The sequence below is a fragment of the Mustelus asterias genome, chromosome 21 (genome assembly GCF_964213995.1).
Source record: "Mustelus asterias chromosome 21, sMusAst1.hap1.1, whole genome shotgun sequence".
Lineage (NCBI taxonomy): Eukaryota > Metazoa > Chordata > Chondrichthyes > Carcharhiniformes > Triakidae > Mustelus > Mustelus asterias.
Window position 1 is genome coordinate 8368010 of NC_135821.1, and position 24721 is coordinate 8392730.

At 42.1% G+C, this 24721-nt stretch overlaps 1 protein-coding gene across 14 annotated transcripts in view; it reads right to left on the minus strand.

The window, feature by feature from the left end:
- The window catches only part of LOC144509076 (RNA binding protein fox-1 homolog 2-like), a 295347-nt gene that overhangs the window by 217977 nt on the left and 52649 nt on the right, over positions 1-24721 (minus strand). For 12 of the 14 annotated variants that reach the window (XR_013500391.1, XR_013500389.1, XR_013500390.1 and 9 more), the window contains exon 2: positions 2487-2537. The exons of the other annotated variants lie outside the window; for them this stretch is intronic. Coding sequence is in view for 8 of the 12 variants with exons in the window: in XM_078237387.1 (XP_078093513.1) it covers positions 2487-2537 (51 nt within the window). In the remaining 4 variants the exon portion in view is untranslated. The remainder of the gene's footprint in view (positions 1-2486; positions 2538-24721) is intronic. 14 annotated transcript variants of the gene reach the window in all.

A 24721-nucleotide genomic window follows, 5' to 3' on the forward strand; every position in this document is an offset into this window, starting at 1 on the left:
ATTCATTTTAAATCTTCTTTAAATTTGAGATTTGGAATATGGAGGTGAAAATAATCACATGCAGTATATAGCATTTCACCACGTTATGGACAGGAGGGTGGTTAATTCCAACAGCACTAATTTCTCCTCTCATTACCCATCTGTAAACAGAAAGGTCTTTTTGATTTGCTTCCCCCTTTATAGTCAGTGGCACATTTCCTTCAGTTTTGGTGCAATTCAATTTTCTATTAATAATCCCACAGCAAACTCAAGGTCGGATTAAGCTCAAAGGGTTAGTTTACTGCCTCATATTGAAAATATGGCAGGAGGGTGGCAGTGGTCCCTCCTTCCCATTCATGAAGTAAAGAGAGATAGAGAAAAAAAAAGAAATCACAGAGAAAGGAAATATTATTTCACGTGGATTCCAGAGTCCAGAATCAAAGTCCAATGAGGCATTCCTTCAGAGGTTGGACAGCTAAAAACCAATGCTGCGTAATTCACTTTTCTGATGCTACTGCACACGATGAGATAGATATACAGAAATTCATCCATCTGGTCAGCGATGGTGCAGAATTTCCAAAAGAAGCAGTGTAGACAGGGCCAAGCGTCAAACCTGGGCCAGAGCTTCTTATCTTTGAGGCTGCTACTAGTTAGATGGTAAATAGCAGGCTGAGACTTTGCAGTTCAGCAAGGCAATATTACTAACTCCACAAACCAGAGATCCATGTCACATGACTCTCACCTCTCCACACTTGCTTTTGACAGGGGATGTGCATCCCTCATCTGGGTCCCGGGGATTGCTGAATGTTTCAACTATTAAGAATTGAAAGGAAGGTTGTGGGCCCTTTGTCTTGGCAGACAAATAGATTCCTGTTGGCCAGCCTAGGTTATGAAATGTGGATGGCCTTTGTATAGCTCTCTTTAAAGCTGGTCTGTGCAGCCCACAGAGGGAAGTCTCACAACACCAGGTTAAAGTCCAACAGGTTTATTTGATAGCACAAATCACAAGCTTTCGGAGCGCTGCTCCTTAACAGGTTTATTTGGTAGCACAAATCACAAGCTTTCGGAGCGCTGCTCCTTCATTAGGTGAGTGAGAGTTGTGTTCACAAACAGGGCATATAAAGACACAAACTCAATTTACAAGATAATGGTTGGAATGCGAGTCTTTACAGGTAATCTCTCCACTCACATTATCTGTACCTTTAAGACTTGATTACCTGCAAAGACTCGCATTCCAACCATTATCTTGTAAATTGAGTTTGAGTCTTTATATTCCCTGTTTGTGAACACAACTCCCACTCACCTGATGAAGGAGCAGCGCTCCGAAAGTTTGTGGCTTGTGTTACCAAATAAACCTGTTGGACTTTAACCTGGTGTTGTGAGACTTCTTACTGTGCTTACCCCAGTCAAATCCGGCATCTCCACATCATCAGCCCACAGGGGGCCATTAGTAGTTCTTCGGAGATAATGTGGTGCAGGTTTCTCCAATACTGCCAGGTTTTGTTTAGGGTCACAGGCAGACATAGATTCAGCCATTTTAGGTCTTTGCCTAGTTTAAAATTTTTAGAGATAGCAATGAACATATCTCTATACAATATATAAAATATATATATATATATATATACAGGGTGAGGTCTTAGACCCTCACATTCACATCAATCATTACTGTAGTCTGTTCTCTGCAGCCAGAGCCATAGACCACTGTGTTGTTAACCAGTTATGACAGAAAAAATACAGGAAATTTGAACAAATCCCAAATGCTTAGTTGACTTAAGTAGTGAGCGGGCGAATCTCAGACCACAAGACTTTCCATTTTCACTCTCTTATAAGTTATCTTACATCAGCAGTGTTGGGCGATATCATTCCATGGATTAGCGGGTTGGGGGGACTGGTGTGTGTGTGTGTGTGTGTGTGTGGGGGGGGGGGGGGGGGGGGGAGTGGGGGAATTGGGGGGGGCCAGTGGAGGGGAGGGAGGAGTTGGGGGACTGGTTGGGGGGGGCGGCAGTGGAGGGGGGTGGTGGCAGGGTGGGAGAGTTGGTTAATGCTCCTAGATCTGACCACTGATGAGTTGTGCAAAAGCAACAAGTAGAAACAAAAGCAGTTTCGGTTAGCATCTTTTTCTTCTTCCTTCCCCGCTTCCCTTGCTGGATAGCACGATGGGATATTGTTTTACTGTAGTAGCACAATATAAATGAAAGTTTATTTTTTCGTTGAAAAGCAGCAGCATCTATGGAACCCGGCAGGAAGTAATGTCTCCATGGAGGGAAATGTTGTTCGACACAGAGTGAAATTAAATGCATCTGGCAATACACTCTCCACCTGTCCAACTTATCAACAAATCAGAGTATTTTTGAATGGTAACTGTATCATAGCAGTCCTGTAAATATGAATCAGATTTAGTGTGAACACTGAAACATGCAGAGGCTAACAGTAAAGTAGATCATGTTTCACTAAAAGAAAGCTTTGATTTCAGAAACTAACGAAATGTCATTTTAATCCGTGCATACCTGACTCTTCAAGGTTTGATAGGGTAGGTATCCCTGCGTCAAGACTTCACTCTGGAGGAGAAACAAGTCCTATTAGAACACACATCTCCATCATCACTTATTTAGAACACGAAATCATCAAAACGCTTAGACAACAACAAACCTGCTTCAGGGTTTATAAATCAAAGAATCTCCAACTCTAGAAAGTATATTTGCCAAAAGTCTACCAATATGCATTATGTACACAATCATACATTACCCTATGATGTTGTAGCAACGACTGAACAAGAATTGAGTATACACTCTCCACCTGTCCTACTTCACAAGATTTGTGTCACTAATTCATGTTCTAAAAAAGCTATTTGCAAATGACAGACATCTGAAACTAAGCAACAAATGCAATCCAACGATCATTCATTATTAATCCATTAGACTGTTAATGTATTACTCGAGTGTGGAGGGTGGAAAAGCAAGCATTTTTCCAATTATGAAGCATTGACTATGTTAAACATGTTGCACATCACTGCACACAGCAGCCAGACTAGCTGCAGTGTATGCTCCAGCAACAAGGAATGAAATGAACACCAACAAGCCTCCAAATAAGTCCGACTAATACATCTTCCACCTTTGATGAAAGTGTAAACACTATTGCAGACCTATTTTTTTAGGCCATTGATCAGTCAATAGTCTAGAAATGGTAAGATTTTACTTATGTTTTTTAGATTTCCTCCCCCCTCAAGAGGGAGCACGATGAACTGTGGACAGAAAAGAGTGAAAAAAGGGGGGACAAACAAGGGAAGAGGATTGAACAGTACCAACTGAAAAGATACACATCCTGTTGGATTCCTTTCAGAGTGCAGGGTTCAGATATTTACACTCAATTAATTACTGAGCATCTAAGAGCACAGTATGGCTGCTATTTTAAAGGTAGCTAGTTACACCTTTTAAAAACAATTGACTATATACATCACTGAGTGGTAAAACGTCACAAGACGACCTCAAAGCAAAGCAATCCAAAACCGAACTACCAGAAATACTATCACAAGTACCAGTCTCTAGATTGCTTCTCATCAATTCAGAACTTAGCTGGTCAAAAAGCACTGCGCAAAAGCAAGGTATTAAATGGCAGGGGACCTTCCCTCTTCCCAAAGGCAGCCTCAGATTATCCTATTAGCTGAACAACCAATGTGACCAAAGGCAACAGCATCCTTCGCATTTAACAAAAGGTGGATCGCAGTATCAGCAAGCAGCACACGTAGGCGTAACCTTGGTTACCAATAGGACTCAATATTTTTAACGAAATGCTTGTGACAGCAATTGCTATGACAAATTGTTGCAACTCCTCCACTGTCACATGTTCATTAAAGTCAGGTTTTAAACTGTCTTCTCATACAGCAGACATGTCAATTGTCACATTTTCTGCAATCTCAGATTTCACACTCTCACTGTATCTATCCTGAGAGTGTAAAGGGAGCTTGACTTTGCGTCTAATCCGCACTGCACCTACTCCAGGAGTGCCTGACGGGACAGTTTAGATGGAACATCACTCTGTCTAACCCGTGCTGTGCCTGGCTAAGAGTGGTTGATGGGACACTGTAAATCTGATGTTCTCAAGCTTCTTCATCCCTTGTGGGGCAAAACATCCTGCAGACCACCCACTGTAAAAAGCTACGCTTTTGCTTGCCACGACAAAAAAAGAAGAATTTATGGGAATCTCTGGAAGCAATAAATATTTCACTAATTTTTCTGTGTGATCTACTGTGACATTTTTACGTGCATTTTCTTTTAAATATCACAAGTAAATTAATACAAGAAAAATAGACATTTTCGTATTAACAACATTAACACTACAAGAGAACATGTTTATTTGAAACATTCAAACGTTATAAAATCATCACCTTCGGAGTAACGAATACTCATCTTACATCTACACTAATCAAACTAAACCAACACTGACATCAGTCTTGTTTATAAATCTACATGCTGTCGCTCACGTTGACATCGCTTATGTGCTCTGCTTGCAAGAGACGGTCTGATTGTGAGACATCATGCGAGTGGCACAGATAAAGGTTCCGGCCTGTTGCCTCGTACAGCCTCAGCTGTGGTGTTTCGCATCACAGATTTGCCAACCAGTGGACCATGTGCAGGACCCTTGTGTTAAAATTCATGCGGAACCAGGGGCTACACCCACTAGACTTCTAATCGGACACCACACTGTTTGGGCTTTCAAGGAGACCCCAGACTACAGACCCTGATAAATGTTGGGGAAGTTATCATTTCCAATTTCAGTACTGAAAAGGTTAACAGTAGTAATGAGTGACTGCAACTAATTGGAATAGAAAATAGGAGCTCCATCAGTAGGTCAGCTGCTTTCCAAACTGGAACAATCTGAAATGATCTAAGGTGGCTGACTATAACTCACATCACTCTCCAAAGACAGATCACTTTCCAACTCTAAACAGCGGGGACAGAAACTGAAATCCATTTGTAATTTCAGGGATTTCTGTTTCAATGTACACAGGGGGAAACAGCAGTGAGTGTGCAGAAAAACAGCCCAAGACAGTGAATATGCTTATAAGGACATCATTAACTTTTTTTTAGATGCTTCATAATGTTCTGCCAACAAGCATCCACCCAAATAAGTCTCAGCCAACAATCTAAATTGCAACAACTTGAATCAACCCAAATACACTGCAAAAATCCAGGTGACTCTGACATTCCCGTTGTGGCAAAAGTTATTTATCTATCAGCAGGAAACCAAGGTCACACATAGCAGCGAAGGAGTCATTCACTCCCCTCCCCCCATGATGGAAATATGGGAAGGCGATGCCACAGTATACCACCTGAATCTCTGAAATAATTAGAAAATGAATTTTGCTAGGGTGGATCCAACAACAGCTTGTACTGACATAGAACTTTTAACGCAATAAAACATCCCAACACAGACCATTTAAAACCAGGATCTCAAGTTTATGGAGGGTAGAATGTGATAGGCCAGCAAGGAATCCGTTAGAATAACAAACGGCATGAATGAGGATTCCAGTAGCAAGCGAGCTGAGGTGGGGCAGGCGGCTGAAGCTTCAAAGGATTTAGTGATGGCGCGGGACGGGTTGATAATTCATCTCAGGGTCAAATGTAACACCAAGGTTGCAAAGAATCTGATTCAGCCTCAGGTATTTGCCAGAGAGAGGGACGAATTGGCGATGGAGCAGCGTTTGTGGGAGGGACCAAAGTAATTGCTTCAATCTTCCCAATATTTCGGAGGAGAAAATTTCTGTTCAGTCAGTCCTGGATGTCATTTAATAAGTCTGGCAATGTAGTGACAGTGGAAGGTTGAAGAGAGGTAGTGCTGAGGTAAAGCTTGGTGACCTGATGAGAAATCATACGTGTGGAAACTCAGGGACGCGGTAACTCAGTTGGCCAAGAGTGCGATGCAGAATAACGCCAAAGCACAGGTTCAATCCCCACACCGGCTGAGGTAGATTTTGGGACCGACCTCCTTGCCTTGTCCCATAGTGATATCCTCGGTGGATTGCAGGAAAGGGCAAAAGCTGAGAAATACCTTGTACCAGTCATCCATTGCACTGCCAAGCTCTCCAGACATCTTGGATTCCCCTTGCCTCTGGGATCATACAAAAGAAGCCGCAAGAGTAACAAATACCCTTCCTCCCAATAATCAAATGCCTTAGCATAGGTTTAGCTCTAAAAAGTGTGACTTTTGAAATCACTTACAACTTGAGAACACTCTAATGCGGAGTTAATCATCAGTTGTATATGTGGAAAGTAACACTATTTTTGGATGAGATTGTCAAAGGTTTTGCAGATAGACAAGAAATGGGAGGACTCAAAAGGAGATCCTTGGTGATACCAAGATAACTGTGCAGGAATTGGGAGAGAAGCCATCGATGGTGACTCTCTGGCTGTGATTAGACTGATGATGAGTACAGTCCCACCCAGCTACATGACAGTGGGAAAATGCTGGAGGGGGCAGAGTGATCAAAGGTTGCAGACAGGTGGAGAGGGATGGGGAAGGCTAGTTTAGCTTTGTCACAAACATTCAGGATGTCATTTGTGACTTTGCTAAGAGCTGTTTCAGCATTGGGCAAGAGCAGAAACCCATTTGGAGAGTAACATGGAGTCCAGGAAAGGAGGGCACAAATTTGGGGGGGGGGGGGGGGGGGGGGAGAGGAGAGGGGAGGAGGAGGAGGAGTGGTAACAACACATTCAAGGACAGCTGTCAACTGTTCAGCATTTACGGCCAGTGATTGCGAAGATAAGCTTTCTGATCAACAATCAAAAATACAAGTCTTACCAGCTCTGCACAAACTACATATATTGCTATCCAGCTATTGGGTATAAAAATCAATGGAGAATAAAACTGCAAAGCAATCCAGTTAAAATAAATATAAGTTAAATCTAATTTGTGCTTATTCGGCTCAGATCAAGTAATCAAAGGCCAAAAGACATAGACAGAGAATTGGATGAGCCAGGATTTAATAACAGTCTAATACACTCAAACACCTCCGCTAGAATATAAACAAAAGGCCTGACCAAAAAAAGCAATCAACTCCTTCACAAAGGCCACACACCACTGATTCCAATCAGACCAATAACAACGCTTTATTACAGAAGGACAATAGCCACACTCGAGTTCAAACAGCAGGTGAGGCATGGTGACCCGGGGAAATTATATTTCCATTGCTATTGCTCTGACGTGCTGTGCAATGACCAAACAAATCATACCACTCTACGGGGGAGTAAATGAAACACTTTTGTACACACTCCTCCACCAGCACCCCCTCACCCTGAAACTCAGTCTCTAGCTTATTTCGGTGAACTATTAAAGGAGCATACATCAGAAGAGATCTTTGATCTTATCAGTATCAAATTAAAAAAACAATCCCATGAAGTGATTTACATTCTGAATTTTCCCTTTGTTCTTTGAATAAATAGTGAATTAACATCAATGAAACAAGACAGGATGAGTTATGTTGCATGAAACAGTTTAAAGACAGTCATTAATCCACCATTTTACAGGAAACAGTTTATAAACTCTCCCCAACTAATTTTCCCCTTTTCTTCTGAAACTATTGAAACTTGGTGTACTATCACCTCCAATATCTTGCCCAAGTGGCCTTAAAGAGTGTCCCTTGATATTAAATGTCAGACAGCTGCTTTAATGATACATCAGTGGTACATACAGGAATCACAAAAAGTTAGCATTCAGGTACAGTGAGTGATTAGGAAGGTAAATGGAATTTTGTCATTTATTGCAAAGGGAATAGGATATAAAAGTAGGAAAGTTTTGCTACAGTTACACAGGGTTTTAACGTACTGGAGTACTGTGTACCATCTTGGTCTCCTTACTCAATAAAGAATATAATTGTATTAGCAGTGCAGAGAAGGTTCACTAGATTGATTCCTAGAATGAAGGAGTTTTCTTACGAGGAAATGTTGGACCGATTGGGCCTGTGTACATTAGAGTTTAGAAGAATGGTGAGTGATCTTATTGAAACATACAAGACCCTGAGGAAACTTGACAGGTTTGATGTGGAAAGGATTTTTCCCATAAGACATAGGAGCAGAAGTCGGCCATTCGGCCCATCAAATCTGTTCCACCGTCCAATGAGATCATGACTGATCTGATATTATAATCCTCATCTCCATAACCCTTATTCCATACTGATTAAAACTTTGTCTATCTCAGCCTTGAAAACACTTTAACAGTAAGAAAACTCCACAGATTCGCTACCCACCTGAGAGAAGAAATTCCTTCTCATCTCTGTCTTAAACGGGCGACCCCTTACTATTAGGTTATGTCCTGTGGTCTTTGACTCTCCCAAAAGGGGAAACAACCACTCACAGCATCTACCCTGTCAAGCCCTGAGAATCCAACATGTCTCAATAAGATCGCCTCTCATTCTTCTAAACTCCAATGAGTACAGGCCCAACCTACTCAACATGACCTCACAAGAAAACCCCTCCATACTCGGGATCAATTTAGTGAACCTTCTCTGGACTGCCTCCAATACCAGCATATCTTTCCTTAGATAAGGGGACCAAAACTGTTCACAGTATTCCAGATGTGGTCTAACTAGTGCGTTGTATAGTTTTAGCAAGACTTCCCTATTTTTATACTCCATTCCCTTTGAAATATTCCATTTGCCTCCTCTATCACCTGCTGAATTTCTAGGCTAGCTTTTTGTGATTTATGCACGAGGACCCCAAATCCCTCTGTGCTGCAGCTTTCTGCAGTCTTTCTCCATTTAAACAACAATTAGCTCCTTTATTCTTCTGACCAAAGAGCACAACTTCACATTTTCCTACATTATATTCCATCTGCCAACTTTTTACACATTTAATCTGTCTATATCCCTTGGTAGACACTTTGTGTCATCCTCACCATTTGCCTTCCCATCTATTTTTGTTTCACCTGCAAACCTGGCAATAGTACGTTCACTTCCCTAATCCAAATCATTAATATATATTGTCAATAATTGTGGCCCCTGCACTGATCCCTGTGGCACTCCACTAGTTACAGGTTGCCATCCTGAAAATGCCCCCCTTATCCCAATTCTCTGTCTTCTATCAGTTAGCTAATCCTCTATCCATCCGAATATACTACCCCCAAAACCATGGGCTCTTATCATATTAAGTAGCCTTTTGTCCAGAACCTTATCGAACGCTCTTTGGAAATCATAGAATCATAGAAACCCTACAGTGCAGAAGGAGGCCATTCGGCCCATCGAGTCTGCACCGACCACAATCCCACCCAGGCCCTACGCCCACGTATTTACCCACTAATCCCTCTAACCTACGCATCCCAGGACTCTAAGGGGCAATTTTTAACCTGGCCAATCAACCTAACCCGCACATCTTTGGACTGTGGGAGGAAACCGGAGCACCCGGAGGAAACCCACGCAGACACGAGGAGAATGTGCAAACTCCACACAGACAGTGACCCGAGCCGGGAATCGAACCCGGAACCCTGGAGCTGTGAAGCAGCAGTGCTAACCACTGTGCTACCGTGCCGCCCGGTATCTAAGTATCCCTTATGGGAAAGACTAGAATTAGAGGTCAGTGTTTAAAAAGAGTCTCCCATCTGATACGGGCTTGAGGAGAATCTTTTTCTCTCAGTCTCTCAGAGGGCTGTCAGTCGGTGTAATTCTCTTCCTCAGACAGCAATGGAGGCAGGGTCATTGGGGGGACGGGGTATGGCCACAAAAAATGAGCCATGATCTTAATAAATGGCAGAGCAGACTCAAGGGGCTGAGTGGCCTACTTCTCCTCCCAACTCGTATGTTTATAAGTATTTCATATATATCAATCCTGTTCCTTGACACCTCAGTAACTGTTTCCTGCTAACCCTTCTGAAATTACATCAAAACATGTCTTGAGTGATGTCAGTGAGAAATGTCCCAGAATATTAACTTTTCAAATACCACAGATAAATCAAGGATTACTGACAAATATTTTGTACAATCCCTAAACTTCTCAACCCTGAACCAAATGAGTTTTCTGGTTTTGTGTGTTAAAAACAGATCAAGGATCGACATGGTTGCACCTTACATTCTGTTCACTGGTGAACAACACTGAGTAGTTCATAAATTTGCAGTATCTGTTGTTAGGGTATATCTAATGCACATATAATTAAGGCAGGAATGTCTATGAACTAACAGTATAGACAGGGCAGTACCGCTTGGTAATTCATGTCTGGAGCCTAGATTCAGCACAGTTTACCCCTCTGCTGGACAATGCTATTTCACTATAATATAAATCTGATTACAAATGCAAATTGCTTCATTCCTGAGAGATATACTTCATTAAGAGTAGCCTGCATAAAATGGCTGACTTAGCAAGAGCTTAGTTTCTATATTGCCCTGAAGTTAAAAATTTCTTTTGAGAAAGAAAGATGTTTGACAAAAGGAGCCAGAGGCCAATTAGGTTTGAAAGTATTTTCATAGAATCCCTACAATGCAGAAGGGAGCCTTTCGGCCCATCAAGCCTGCACCAACAACAATCCCACTCAGGCTCCATCTCTGTAACCCCATCCCGTATTTACCCTGCTAATTCCGCTGACACTAAGGAGCAATTTAACTTGGCCAATCAACCTAACGCACCCATCTTTGGAATGTGGGAGGAAACTGGAGCACCTGGAGGAAACCCACGCAGAGAGAACATGCAAACTCCACACAGTCACCCAAGGTCAGAATTGAACCCGGCCCTTGGCGCTGTGAGGAAGCAGCGCTGACCACCGTGCCACCCATTTGAAAACAAAAAATATACTTCTGAATTAATAAACAATGCTTCTAAACTAAAGCTCCATCATTTTAATAACTCACCATTTGCCTACAAATGCAGAAAGTGCATCATTCATTTATTGACTCATCACAAAAGCTTCACTTGTTTTAGCTCAGCTTAGAGTCTCCCTTAACAAAACAAGCTAGAAAAAAATCCATCCAGACACACACATCGCTTAAATGCATCTGGTTATTGCATCAGAAAATTATTTCTCTCCAATTGGTGTTAATAGGTTCAAGATGTGAAGAGACTAACAGCACCCAAATTCCATTGCAGCTCGAGAGACTAGGGAAAAACATAAAAATGACAGCACACTGCCCTGAAGCAGAAAATGCCAAAACTTGCACACAGCCAACCCAGGAGAAGGAACAACTCGAGGGTTAACCATTTCCCTCCATTTCAGCTTTCATGTTACCAACTGCACTATTCACTGAGCATGTCCATCAGCATTCAGCAGGAACCACGTGCTTCAGAGCTTTAGGCATGACCCGGGACACCTGCTTGGTGACTTGCCCTTCTCTATCACCAGATGCCCCACACCATTACATCAGCATGTTTGTAACTCAACATAAAAAAGTCACGTTCACACCAATGCAATTTAATATATACAAAGTATATTCCTTCCAGAGAAATCCAACTGTCACCATAGTGCGATATAGCTCAAAACGCAGCCTTCCAACACAACCCAAGTTTCAGACAAAACCTCCCTTTCCTCACCAAAGTCCTTGAACATGTTGCTACCTCCCCAAATCCATGCCAATCTTTCAAGAAACTCTATGTTTGAATCTCTCTAGTTTTCAATTCATCTTTCATTTGGCTGAGTGTCCATCTTCCTCACACCTCCCTGAAGTTTTCTATGGTGTAGATGCTTTATAAATTCAAGTTACTCTTATTTATATATATATATATATCTTTAACTGAATGCAAGATATAGATCGGATTGAAGCAGGCAAGCTATTAGAAACTAGGAATCCTCCTTCTCCTTTAGGTACCATGCCCAAAGAGAACTTGCACTGGATTCCAAGATTACGCTTGGCAAAGTACAGCAGTGAGTTGCCATTCCCTTTTGCTTTCCCACTCTTATCACCTGCTATTAGGCAGGGTGGATTTACAGGCTGATAATCAATCCATTTGGCAATTTCATGAAAGCACCTTCCGTAGCCATCAAGTCCTTGAGTGGAACTTGAACTGGGCGCTTCTAGTCCATAGGTAAGGATGCTACCACTGCACCACAATATCTCGGCAAAAGACTTGTAGGTTTAAATACAAAATCCTAAAGCCTCAAACAAGGTTAGATTAGAAAGAGCCACCCAATCTCCTTCCCTCCTTCTCCAGAGGAATGTGTAGGACTGAAAGTCGCTGATCCAAGATCAATTAGTTCCTTATACGATTTCTGGCTGTTGAGGAAATGGTTTGACAATTATAAAAACACTAAAAGCACAGCTTGATTTTTCTTATTCAGTTGAGCTAAAGGAATGAACCTGTATACATCATGTACAAAAATAGGAACAGGCCAATCGGCCCACCCAGCCCATACTGAAATTTGTACAAGTCATAACTCCTCCTGTTCTTCCTCATCTAACTCCTTTCAGCATCAGCCTTCATTCCTGTCTCCCTCATATGCTTACCTACCTTCCCTTTTAGCATCTATACTTTTCACCACAACTCCTTGGGGTAGCCAGTTCCACATTCTCACGTCTCACTGAGTAAAGAAATTTCTTTTGAACTCTCTATTCTTGGTGACGATCTTTTTTGATGGCCTCTGGGTCGTATTCTTTGTTCAATCATCAAGCTATACCCTCGTCCTCACAACCAAACCCATTTCTTCCCATCCCTTCCCCACTCACCAAATCCTCTCTCATCCCCATTTTTATCTGCCTCACCTACCTTCCATTCCACTGCTTCTGCCTGATCTTTCCTCTAATGGAAGGCTTTGCATAGAGAACAAAAAGAAAAGGACTACTTTTTTCTTCTCTTATTTAATAAGAACATTTTAGTTGAAATTGCAGCAATGCACAAAGTTTTTCTTCCATTCAGGAAACAGCAGTGACAATAAAACCTTTGCTAACTACTAATATTTACTCTGCAACAAGCTAATTGTTAATATTTATTCCTTATTTACAACCTACAACAAATATAAACTGATGCTGATTTCAGACTCAAAAGATTGGAGATCAATTAAAACCAGGCTGTTCTAGGTTCATTCGATCACTCATCAAATTATTCATTGAGTAATAAAGCCGTATAAAAGGCAAACGTTGATCCTGGTCTCTGCTGAAGTATCTCATCGGAGCTTGGAGAAGGAAGCAATTTAGCAATTGGTCTCATTTTCTGGAGTTAGGGAAATAAAATAGGCCACAATTCCAGTTCATAGAAACTAGGTGCAGGAGAGGGCCATTCGACCCTTTGAGCTTTTTCTTTATTAATTCGTGGGACATGAGCGTCACTGGCTGGGCCAGCATTTATTGCTCATCCCTAGTTGCCTGAGAACAGTTGAGAGTCAACCACATTGCTGTGGCTCTGGAGTCACATGTAGGCCAGACCAGGTAAGGATGGCAGATCTCCTTCCCTAAAAAGACATTAGTGAATCAGATGGGCTTTTGCGACAATCAACAATGGTTTCATGGTCATCAGTATATTCTTAATTCCAGATATTTTTATTGAATTCAAATTCCATTATCTGCCGTGGCGGGATTCGAAGATTGGTCCCCAGAACATTAGCTGAGTTTTTGGATTAATAGTCTAGCGATAATACCACTAGGCCATCACCTCCCCGCCATTCAATATGATCATGGTTGGTCACCCACTTTCAGTTCCTGATCACTATTGGTTGGAAGCTTGTAGACTCTTATTCAAATTTCAGTGAACTCCCCCAGCAAATATGCAGATGGGAATGTCAGGAGGAACAAGATTAGCCTCAGCCGGAGGCTCTTTATGTTTGATAGCTTATCAATACACAACTGCTCACACCCAAGCATGAAAACTAGTTATTCTAACAAGACTGCTGATGCCTGTGAACTTCATCACATCACAAAGAGAAGCAGGAATTACAGCTGAAAAGTTTCCACCCCATGTGTCTATGGGGGTTTTAATAATTCTGCCCAGATTCATAAATGTCTGTGCTTCATAAAAACTTACCTGGTGCCTTGCAGAGCTGCATACAAGATAGCGAGTACCGAAAAATCGAAAATTCAAGAGTGCGATGACAAAGATGGATTTAGAGTGTCTTTGAAGACAACATAAAGACTTAGAGATGGTGCTTAATAAAATATGGTCAAGCCCATTTTTTTGAAGATGACTACCACTCGTGCTCCTCCATCAAATGTATTTCTCCTACATGGAATATCCTACCCAATAACATGTTGCCATGAAAGGTGGACATTTGCAAATTTCTTCTGCTTAGTTCAAGTCAATGCTGTACCAGTCAATAAAAGAGTCCAGGGATCTACACCTTGTTACTGGAAAGAAACACAAAGAAAACCATTCTTCCGAGAACAACTTCAATTCAGGCTATTAAAATGTTTTTCTCTGGCTTGGCTTTCTGTATCAAAGCCTCCACTTACAACCTTTCAGACAACCTTTGTTCATACAATGACAAGTTTCAAACAGAAAATTGATGAAAATCTACAAGAATTTTATGAGCATCTGAAAATATTTTGCTTGAAGGTCCTTCATCAAAATTCCAGATGGATGAGATTCGATGGATCTATATTTAATGCATGTTGTTTTGTGGACAGAAAATATGAGTACTTATCATTTATTCTGGACAAGGTACTCTAGAGTTAAAAAAAACTTCAGTCTCCATTGACAAAGTCAGCAGGCAATGGTCTCTGCAGGACTGTACGGCCAAAAAATTACAAATTATGAATCTTGTTTGTACTAAATATATTAGAAATCATAGAAATCATTACCCAATAGTTTGAATGAAGTAATGCAAGAAAGATAGCAAAGCAGGAATTTAATGCTAAATTACTCATATTATTAGATAATTTAAAGTGATTGAATTGTATCAAACATTAGTGCTAACAGCTGACTCTGATTACAGGCAATTAATGACATCCGTGGATATGTTTAAAACCAAAGTACAGAGAAATTTATTATGCACAGTTTCTTTATTCCAAATCAGTCGCCAATTAAAGCTTCCAGTATTGGCCTGGATTTTGCTGTTCAGAATTCTCCGTCATTTATCCCCTCAAACTCTCAGCAACTTGTGGAGTCTGCAAATGGACAATTAAACACAGAAATCCACATCACTGCGATTCTACCCTTCTGCAGAGGGCGCACAGCTGCAGCCTCCACAACGGCAATCAATTTTCAAATCATTGAATTGACAAAATCTTCCACTTTTACACTCCTAGTCTTGCTGTAAAAAACCTTTTACACCTTGTTGAATGAATTGGTAACTGGGTTTTTAATAGTGTGTTCAGTTCACAATGACCATAAGCAGCCTCACTTTCACTAGTGATTGTGGTCACTAATCACAAAATCCATCCCAAATCTTCAATAAAAATACCTTACTTTAGTCACACTACTATCCTAATTTAGGGCTAGTAATATTGTGGTCTTCTAGTACTTGCTTGACTGGTTTTTGGGGGAATCAGAGAGAACCTAACTTGACAACATTTTTATCGACTCTCTCAAAAGGGTGTATAACTGTGCGTGTGCTTGTGTTTTTTTTAAAAGTTTATTTATTAGTGTCACAAGTAGACTTATATTAACACTGCAATGAAGTTACTGTGAAAATCCCCTTGTCACCACACTCTGGCGCCTGTTTGGATACACTGACAAGCATGTCTTTCAGACTGTGGGAGGAAACCGGAGCACCCGGAGGAAACCCACGCAGACACGGGGAGAACGTGCAAACTCCGCACAGACAGTAACCCAAGCCGGGAATCGAGTCTGGGTCCTTCGCACTGTGAGGCAGCAGTGCTAACCCACTGTGGGGGTGTGTGCGTGCGTGGCGGGGGTTTATAGATGGTCAGAATGGGGCAGGTTTGATGGACTAGTCTTTTCCTGCTACTTTTGTATTTTCATCATTTAACAATAGTAACAATCGTATTACAATTACAGAAGTGTTGTATTAATAGTCAAGACAACAACTACAAAAAAAATGGTGGGCCTGGTCGACTAAAATCTCCCATCTCCTTACAGATCCTCAAGAGTCCAGGCACACCCCGCATTTGAAAATCTATCCTCTACTTTGCCACACCAATCTCTCTTTCTCATTGAAATTATTCAGTTGACTTCTCTCCTGATTTAGAACAAAATACAAAGTACTGGCAGAAAGCAGCAAAACACCTCTTAGCAACTCTCGAATAACTAAGGTATCCAGGTTCTCCAAGAAACTGTTCTTTGGATAGTCCTGTTGTCAGAAATGACAACCACCCAGTTTTATGGTGACAGTATCTCAGAAACCCCAAATAGAGCCCCCACCCCAGTCCACAGTGGGATAAATGAGCAATTCACACCACATTCACCAATGCTGCTCATTTCACAACATCTAAATGATTTCTCTCCGGGGAGAACATTTTGAGTGCTGGAAAGTTACATATTGCTTTAGTTTTTCCTAATGGCCTACAGTGCTAATTTGTAGTGTCCAGTAAATCTTAGAGAAGCTGGGAGAGGGGAAGGGATGAGAAATGAGGGCAGAAGGAAAAAAATTGAAGGCAAGAAAGAAAACAGCACATATATTAGACAAAAACATAGCTTTCAAGCATAACACAAGTGACTTAGTGAAATGCTGGCAGATAACCAGAAAGCCTTGCTGGGAAAGGAGATATTAGAAATGAACCTCAATCCTATCTATATCCTGATCAGATAAATACACAGTATCTCTCCCAGCAAAAGTTATTGGAAATCCTAAATATAAAGCTTCAAACTGGAATAGGAAATTACTGCTAGCCAGCTACCTAAATATTCAGAACGTAATAGAATTGTATGGTTAGTCCACATTTTAACAGGTAAAACGCAGTTTCTCTGCTTGCCTCACATGAGCAATCTTTCTTTAATTTGAGATGAAATAGCACAATACAGAAATTCTCGTGATCTGAACGTTACTGCTTGTTGCTTTAGCCTAAGGCACGGGTATAATTGGGGACATTTGATCTAACTCAGCACAGGAAGTGAAAAGGCCTCAGAGCTAAGCTTAAACACTAACAATCTTTGTGCTTTGACTCTATTCTGGGAACATCTGGAATCAATTAAATGAAGTGACTCAGAAGCTCTCAAAACCATAACTCACTCTGTAAATTCTAATGAACATTTCATACCTCTGCAGCAAACAACCTTCTGGAGGCACTTAATTTCACAAAAGAATATTTGTGCACACCGGCTGAATTTAGCTGTTAGAAGCTAACATAGTCCAACTCACAAGACAGACCACGAGGTTTAGACAAAGTCATTTTTTTTTCTTAAATGCTACCAAATCTGCAAACAGATATAATCTTATAAACATGACAGCAGTAGGGCTAGCAAGAGAAAATATTTATCCCATGACCCCACAAGGATTTCATAACATAGGGGCAATGGAACATTGCCAGTGGCGCATTGACGACTGGCCTGAACAGTATACAAGCTTTCCATGAGAAACTGTTAATCCAAACAAATGAAGACCATACAGTTTCTAAATAAACTTAACACTTTTTGCTGTTGACTAACTAGCTAAAAGCCATCTGTAAAGACAGCCTTTACAAAGCATCGCAAATGTCTCAAGCTATCCAATTTTTAAAATATATTACAACATGAAAAGCTGTTTCTGTCCCCTGACTCCACCCCTCCTTGTATCATCTTTTGCTGAGAATCTCATCCAACCTGGTTACCTCCAGACCTGACTCTCCCAGTGCACTCCTGGCTGGTAGCCACATTCTACTCTCTGTAACTTGAGATCATCCAAAACTCTACTACCCAGTGTCCTAACTCTCACCAACTCCCATTCATTCATCACCCGTGCTCATTTGAAAACACTGAATCTTGGTTAAGCAATGACTGGATTTTTAAAACTTCATCCTTGCTTTCAAACATTCCATAGCCTTGCTCCTCGCTCTGTAATCACCTCCAAACACACAACCTTCCAAGATATCCGCACTCCTCCAATTCTCGTGTATTGAGAAGTCCGCAATTTCAATCCTCCCACCATTGGTGGCCATGTCTTCGGCTGCTAAGGCCCAAGCTCTGAAATACCCTCCCAACACCTCTCCTCCTTTAAGAAATTTCTTAAAACTTACCTCTTTGACCAAGCTTTCGGTCATCTGGTCTAATGCGATTCAATATCAAATTTTGTTTTCTAACAGTTTTGTGAAGCACCTCAGGATGTTATACTAAAGATGCCCGTAGGCACAAGTTGTTGTTCTGCAGAAACAGTCCATATTGATGTCCATCCTTCACACAAGCCGTATCCCTAATCTCATGTGATTGCTCTGTTCCTACATCCTTTTATTTCCCTATAGTCTGTAAGTTATTGCAAGGAGCCACGCTGTGGTACAGTTCTATATATAGGCTTAAGGAGCCCTACATGCCCAAGTAGCCATTAATCTTGAGTCAGTGCTAGACAGTGATACCTTGCCAGAAGCACTCTGTTTGGGATCACTTAATAGTAAATAGAAATGTCCCTCTAACTTAGACACAAAACCATGGGTAGGTGCTGCTTTTCCCAAATTCCTCTCCAACTCCTGAAGCAATCTAATACATTCCAGAGGATCACAGTGACTGGGTGACAAAAGCTTCAATTCTCCAAATACCTCTATATGTGGATATGTTTACCACTCAGGAGTTGATCTGGCTCACTTTGAATGCTTGCAGGGAACCACGTTCACTACACATGCCAGCAACATGTTCCAGTGGTTGAAGATGCTCTGTACAATAAGTATCTCTTAGCATCCAATCTAATGTTTACAGAACACACTTTTGTCTCCTTGTCCCCTTCAACTTAACTAGCCTGAGTAGCCCATCCACTTTGATTGAATCTAATCTTTCCATTATCTTGAAGAATGTGAGTAGGCCATTTTGCCCCTCAAGCATGTTTAACAATATCATGATCTGCAAACTAACTCTGCACACTGCCTATATAAGAAAAGGGAGGAGTAGGCCATTTGAGCCTTAAACCTGCTCCACCATTCAATAAGATTATGGCTAATCTAATTGTTCTTGTCACCAGACTAATGCAGAGGCCCAGGTTAATACTCTGAGGACATGAGTTCAAATCTCACCATGGCAGTGGGTGGAATTTCAATTCAGCTAATAAATCTGGAATTAAAGGGCTTGACCATGAAACCATTGCCAATTGTCGTATAAGCCCATTTTGTTCACCAATCTCCTTTAAGGAAGGAAATCTGCTATTCTGGCCTACATGTGACTCCAGACGAACAGTAATGTGGCTTACTGTTAAGAATCCTCTAAAATGGCCGTGGGAAGGCCAGAGAATCCTCGCGAGCATGTGATTCCAATGTATGCATTGTCTGATGTTGATGTTCTTGTTTTTAATATTGTGCCTCTGTGCTACACACTGTATGGCAATAGAGATAAATAAATATAAGATGACTAAAACACAGTATTGCAGATGTGATCTGACCAAGGGCTTGTACAAAGAAAGGACATTTCTCATTTGTGTCTGCCCGTGGCTCAGTGGGTAGCACCTTCACCACAGAGTCAGACGGCTGTGGGTTTACATCCCAGTAAGAAGTTTAACAACACCAGGTTAAAGTCCAACAGGTTTATTTGGTAGCAAAAGCCACACAAGCTTTCGGAGCCTTAAGCCCCTTCTTCAGGAGAGTGGGAATTCTGTTCACAAACACTGTTCACAAACACACAAATCCCCACAGCCTGCCTGGACCTGCAGAGTCTCACTGGCTGTCCTGTCTGGAGACAATACACATCTCTTTAGCCTGTCTTGATGCTCTCTCCACTCACATTGTTTGTATCTGAAAGACTTGATTAGCTGTAAGTATTCGCATTCCAACCATTATTCATGTAAATTGAGTTTGTATCTTTATATGCCCTGTTTGTGAACAGAATTTCCACTCACCTGAAGAAGGGGCTTAAGGCTCCGAAAGCTTGTGTGGCTTTTGCTACCAAATAAACCTGTTGGACTTTAACCTGGTGTTGTTAAACTTCTTACTGTGTTTACCCCAGTCCAACGCCGGCATCTCCACATCATGAGTATTGCACTGACAGAGGTCTCATCTTTCTGATGAGATATTAGACCGGAGGTCACACCTGGCCTTTCAGACGAATGTAAAAGATGTCATGGCACTATTCTGAAGAAGTGTGGGGGAGTTGTCTCCAGTGCGCTGGCCAATATTTATCCATCAATTAACTTTACAAAAACAGATTATCTGGTCATTATCACATTTCTGTCTGTCTAAGCAAATTGGCTGAAATACTTCCAACATTACAACAGTGACTACACTTCAAAGCTACTTCATCAGCTGTAAAACACACCTGTCCGGTGGTGGTGGTGAACACTTTACAAATGCAAGTTTTCTTAAACTTAATTTTAAATTTCCTGCTGATATATCCTAACTGTTTGCAATTCACTAGCGGCATTGGTCATGTCCCCAGTCACCCCCCCAAGGTCCTTCCCCAGATACAAGCCCATACTTCCATCACATTGCGTTTCGTCACCTAAGGTACTTACACCTCAAAATCTGTCACCCATGAATTTTCAGATAATTCTCCAACACCATCATTCAGATCATTAAAAAGATGAGAAGGAATACCGAATAGAGTTTAACTTTATTTATTAGTGTCACAACTAGGCTTATATTAACACTGCAATTAAATTACTGTGAAAATCCCCAAGTCATCGCACTCTGGCACCTGTTCGGGTACACTGAGGCTGAATTTAGCATGGCTAATGCATCTAACCAGCACGTCTTTTGGACTGTGGGAGAAAACCAGAGCACCCGGAGGAAATCCACGCAGACAAAGAACAAAGAACAGTACAGCACAGGAAACAGGCCCTTCGGCCCTCCAAGCCTGTGCCGCTCTTTGGTCCAACTAGACCATTCGTTTGTATCCCTCCATTCCCAGGCTGCTCATGTGACTATCCAGGTAAGTCTTAAACGATGTCAGCGTGCCTGCCTCCACCACCCTACTTGGCAGCGCATTCCAGGCCCCCACCACCCTCTGTGTAAAAAACGTCCCTCTGATATCTGAGTTATACTTCGCCCCTCTCACCTTGAGCCCGTGACCCCTCGTGATCGTCACCTCCAACCTGGGAAAAAGCTTCCCACTATTCACCCTATCTATACCCTTCATAATCTTGTACACCTCTATTAGATCTCCCCTCATTCTCCGTCTTTCCAGGGAGAACAACCCCTGTTTACCCAATCTCTCCTCATAGCTAAGACCCTCCATACCAGGCAACATCCTGGTAAACCTTCTCTGCACTCTCTCTAACGCCTCCACGTCCTTCTGGTAGTGCGGCGACCAGAACTGGACGCAGTACTCCAAATGTGGCCTAACCAGCGTTCTATACAGCTGCATCATCAGACTCCAGCTTTTATACTCTATACCCCGTCCTATAAAGGCAAGCATACCATATGCCTTCTTCACCACCTTCTCCACCTGTGTTGCCACCTTCAAGGATTTGTGGACTTGCACACCTAGGTCCCTCTGTGTTTCTATACTCCTGATGACTCTGCCATTTATTGTATAACTCCTCCCTACATTATTTCTTCCAAAATGCATCACTTCGCATTGATCCGGATTAAACTCCATCTGCCACCTCTCCGCCCAATTTTCCAGCCTATCTATATCCTGCTGTATTGCCCGACAATGCTCTTCGCTATGCGCAAGTCCAGCCATCTTCGTGTCATCCGCAAACTTGCTGATTACACCAGTTACACCTTCTTCCAAATCATTTATATATATCACAAATAGCAGAGGCCCCAGTACAGAGCCCTGCGGAACACCACTGGTCACAGACCTCCAGCCGGAAAAAGACCCTTCGACCACTACCCTCTGTCTCCTATGGCCAACCCAGTTCCCCACCCATCTAGCCACTTCTCCTTGTATCCCATGAGCCTTAACCTTCTTAACCAACCTGCCATGTGGGACTTTGTCAAATGCCTTACTGAAATCCATATAGACGACATCCACGGCCCTTCCTTCATCAACCGTTTTTGTCACTTCCTCAAAAAACTCCACCAAATTTGTAAGGCACGACCTCCCTCTTACAAAACCATGCTGTCTGTCACTAATGAGATTGTTCCGTTCTAAATGCACATACATCCTGTCTCTAAGAATCCTCTCCAACAACTTCCCTACCACGGACGTCAAGCTCACCGGCCTATAATTTCCTGGGTTATCCCTGCTACCCTTCTTAAACAACAGGACCACATTCGCTATCCTCCAATCCTCAGGGACCTCACCCGTGTCCAAAGAAGCGACAAAGATTTCCGTCAGAGGCCCAGCAATTTCATCTCTCGTCTCCCTGAGCAGTCGAGGATAGATGCCATCAGGCCCTGGGGCTTTGTCAGTTTTAATGTTCCCTAAAAAACCTAACACTTCCTCTCTTGTAATGGAGATTTTCTCTAACGGGTCAACACCTCCCTCCGAGACACTCCCGGTTAACACGCCCCTCTCCTTCGTGTATACCGATGCAAAGTATTCAATTAGGATCTCCCCTATTCCCTTGGGTTCTAAGCATAATTTCCCCTCCTTTGTCCCTGAGAGGTCCGATTTTCTCCCTGACAACTCTTTTGTTCCTAACGTATGAATAGAATGCCTTAGGATTCTCCTTAATCCTGCCTGCCAAGAACATCTCGTGACACAGGGGGAATGTGCAAACTCCACACAGGCAGTGACCCAAGCCGGGAATTGAACCCGGGTCCCTGGCGCTGTGAGACAGCAGTGCTAACCACTGTGGCACCGTGCTGCCGGGAATCGAACCCGGGTCCCTGGCGCTGTGAGACAGCAGTGCTCACCACTGTGCGAATAGAGGCCATAAAAACAAATATGTTGAAATATTCAGCATGCGGCATCTGTGAAGAGAAAAGTTATACCGTGTGAGGAGAGGTGGGCTGTGGGGCAGATAGAGGCAGTTACAGTAGAGAACCACTACCATTAATAACTACTTTGTCTATGGAAATGCAAACAGAATGAACAGAGGCTGATTCACAGGAATTGCCTTGTGCATAGTAACATTTTTATAACATAACAAACTTTGCTTTTCAACTGCAATAGAAAAAAACTCAGCATTTTTTTCCTGCACTTAATGTGATCCAGAACTGTACTTTAAAGCTTTAAAAAAAACACAGCTGGCTGAGATTGGGGAGGACTCAAGGGAGGACATATGGCTGCCATCTAACTCACTACACAAAGCAAATACGTATCAAAAGAAATTCTTTGGTTCTTAAAAACCCACAGTAACTTTGTGTCTAACATATTGCACGCTGCTGGTTAGGAACCGTGGATGCTCAGTAGTTGCCAAAATCCTATCCACAGGAAAATTGTGGAAACATAAAATAAGTTTCTACTTTTTAAAGTAAATTTTCTACATTATATCTAAAAATTATTTTTTAAAAAAACAAATCCTGTTTCTGTACAAATCTGTTTTGATACAATTTAAATTTATGTGGGGTTTGATCAGAGTACACAAGGAAGAAACTTTTCACTGGCAGGGTGCTTGTAAGTAGAGGACACAGACTTAAGGTAACGGCACAAGAAATGGGATTTTTTTCCACGTATAAAGTTATTACAATCTGGAACACGCTGCCGGAATAGGGTGATAGAAGGATGCTGCACCCTAGGGGCCTCCAATAAGGCTCTTTCCTGCATGAGTCAAATAACTCTCATATTTACACCTGTAAGAAAGAAATTATATTTACTTATTAAAATGTACATAGGGTACAGCCATTCCGTATACCTCTGGAAATGAAGATTATAGATTGTCCTGGACATTTGCAGCAAAACAGGTTACATTGCGATTACTGGGGAATGATGAAATGAAGGCCTTTTCTCTGATTATATCTGTACTCTCACTTCTGAACAAAGAAAATTACAGCACAGGAACAGGCCCTTCGGCCCTCCAAGCCTGCTATTCCCATCCTATTCGTGTATTTGTCAAGATGCCCCTTAAAAGTCACTATCATATCTGCTTCCACTACCTCCCCTGGCAGCAGGTTCTGGGCACCCACCACCCCCTGCGTAAAAAAACTTGCCTCGTACATCTCCTTTAAAACTCACCCCTCACACCTTAATCTTATGCCCCCTAGTAATTGACTCTTCCACCCTGGGAAAAAGCTCTTCTCCAATTTCTTGCCCTCTTGCTTCAAGGCTGCTGACTCTAGTTTAAGGTTCACTCGGGATGTAGCACTCTGACAGTTCATCTAAATTACCATCAAGAGCAAGATATTCAGTGTGGTGAAGGGGCACCACAGCAGGACACAATCTTTTCTCAATGTCCACAAACGTGGTGTGCAGGCATTACACACAGACACATTTTCTGGTGAAACTCCCTGGTTAATTCTCAGGAACAGAGAAAATATCTGATTTACACTGCACACCCAGCATGGCTTCACCACCTCGCAACCCCTCACGCCCGCTCGTGAAACTGCCTGTGCTGGATGAGTAGAAATTTCCTCCAATTAAATATCCACCAGAAACTCCAATCCCTCACACTGACTCCATCTGTCTGCTTGACAACCAAAGCTAAACCAGAACTGCTTAAAACCTTGGTGTCATATCCCTGACCCCCAAATATATTTCTGGCCATCTATCTGTGGCATCGCTAAGCCCACCCTTTTTCTTTTTCATAACACTGCCCTATTCTACCCCACAGCAGTTTATTTGTTGTTGATATCCTCATCCATGCTCTTCTTGTCTCAAGACTTGACTTTTTAAATGCACTCTGGCCCGGCCTTTGATGTTCTCCCCTCTGTATGAAACCTTTCCAAACTTTATTGCCTGCGTTCTAAGTCACACCAAGTCCCACTCACCATTCAACCCTGAACTCA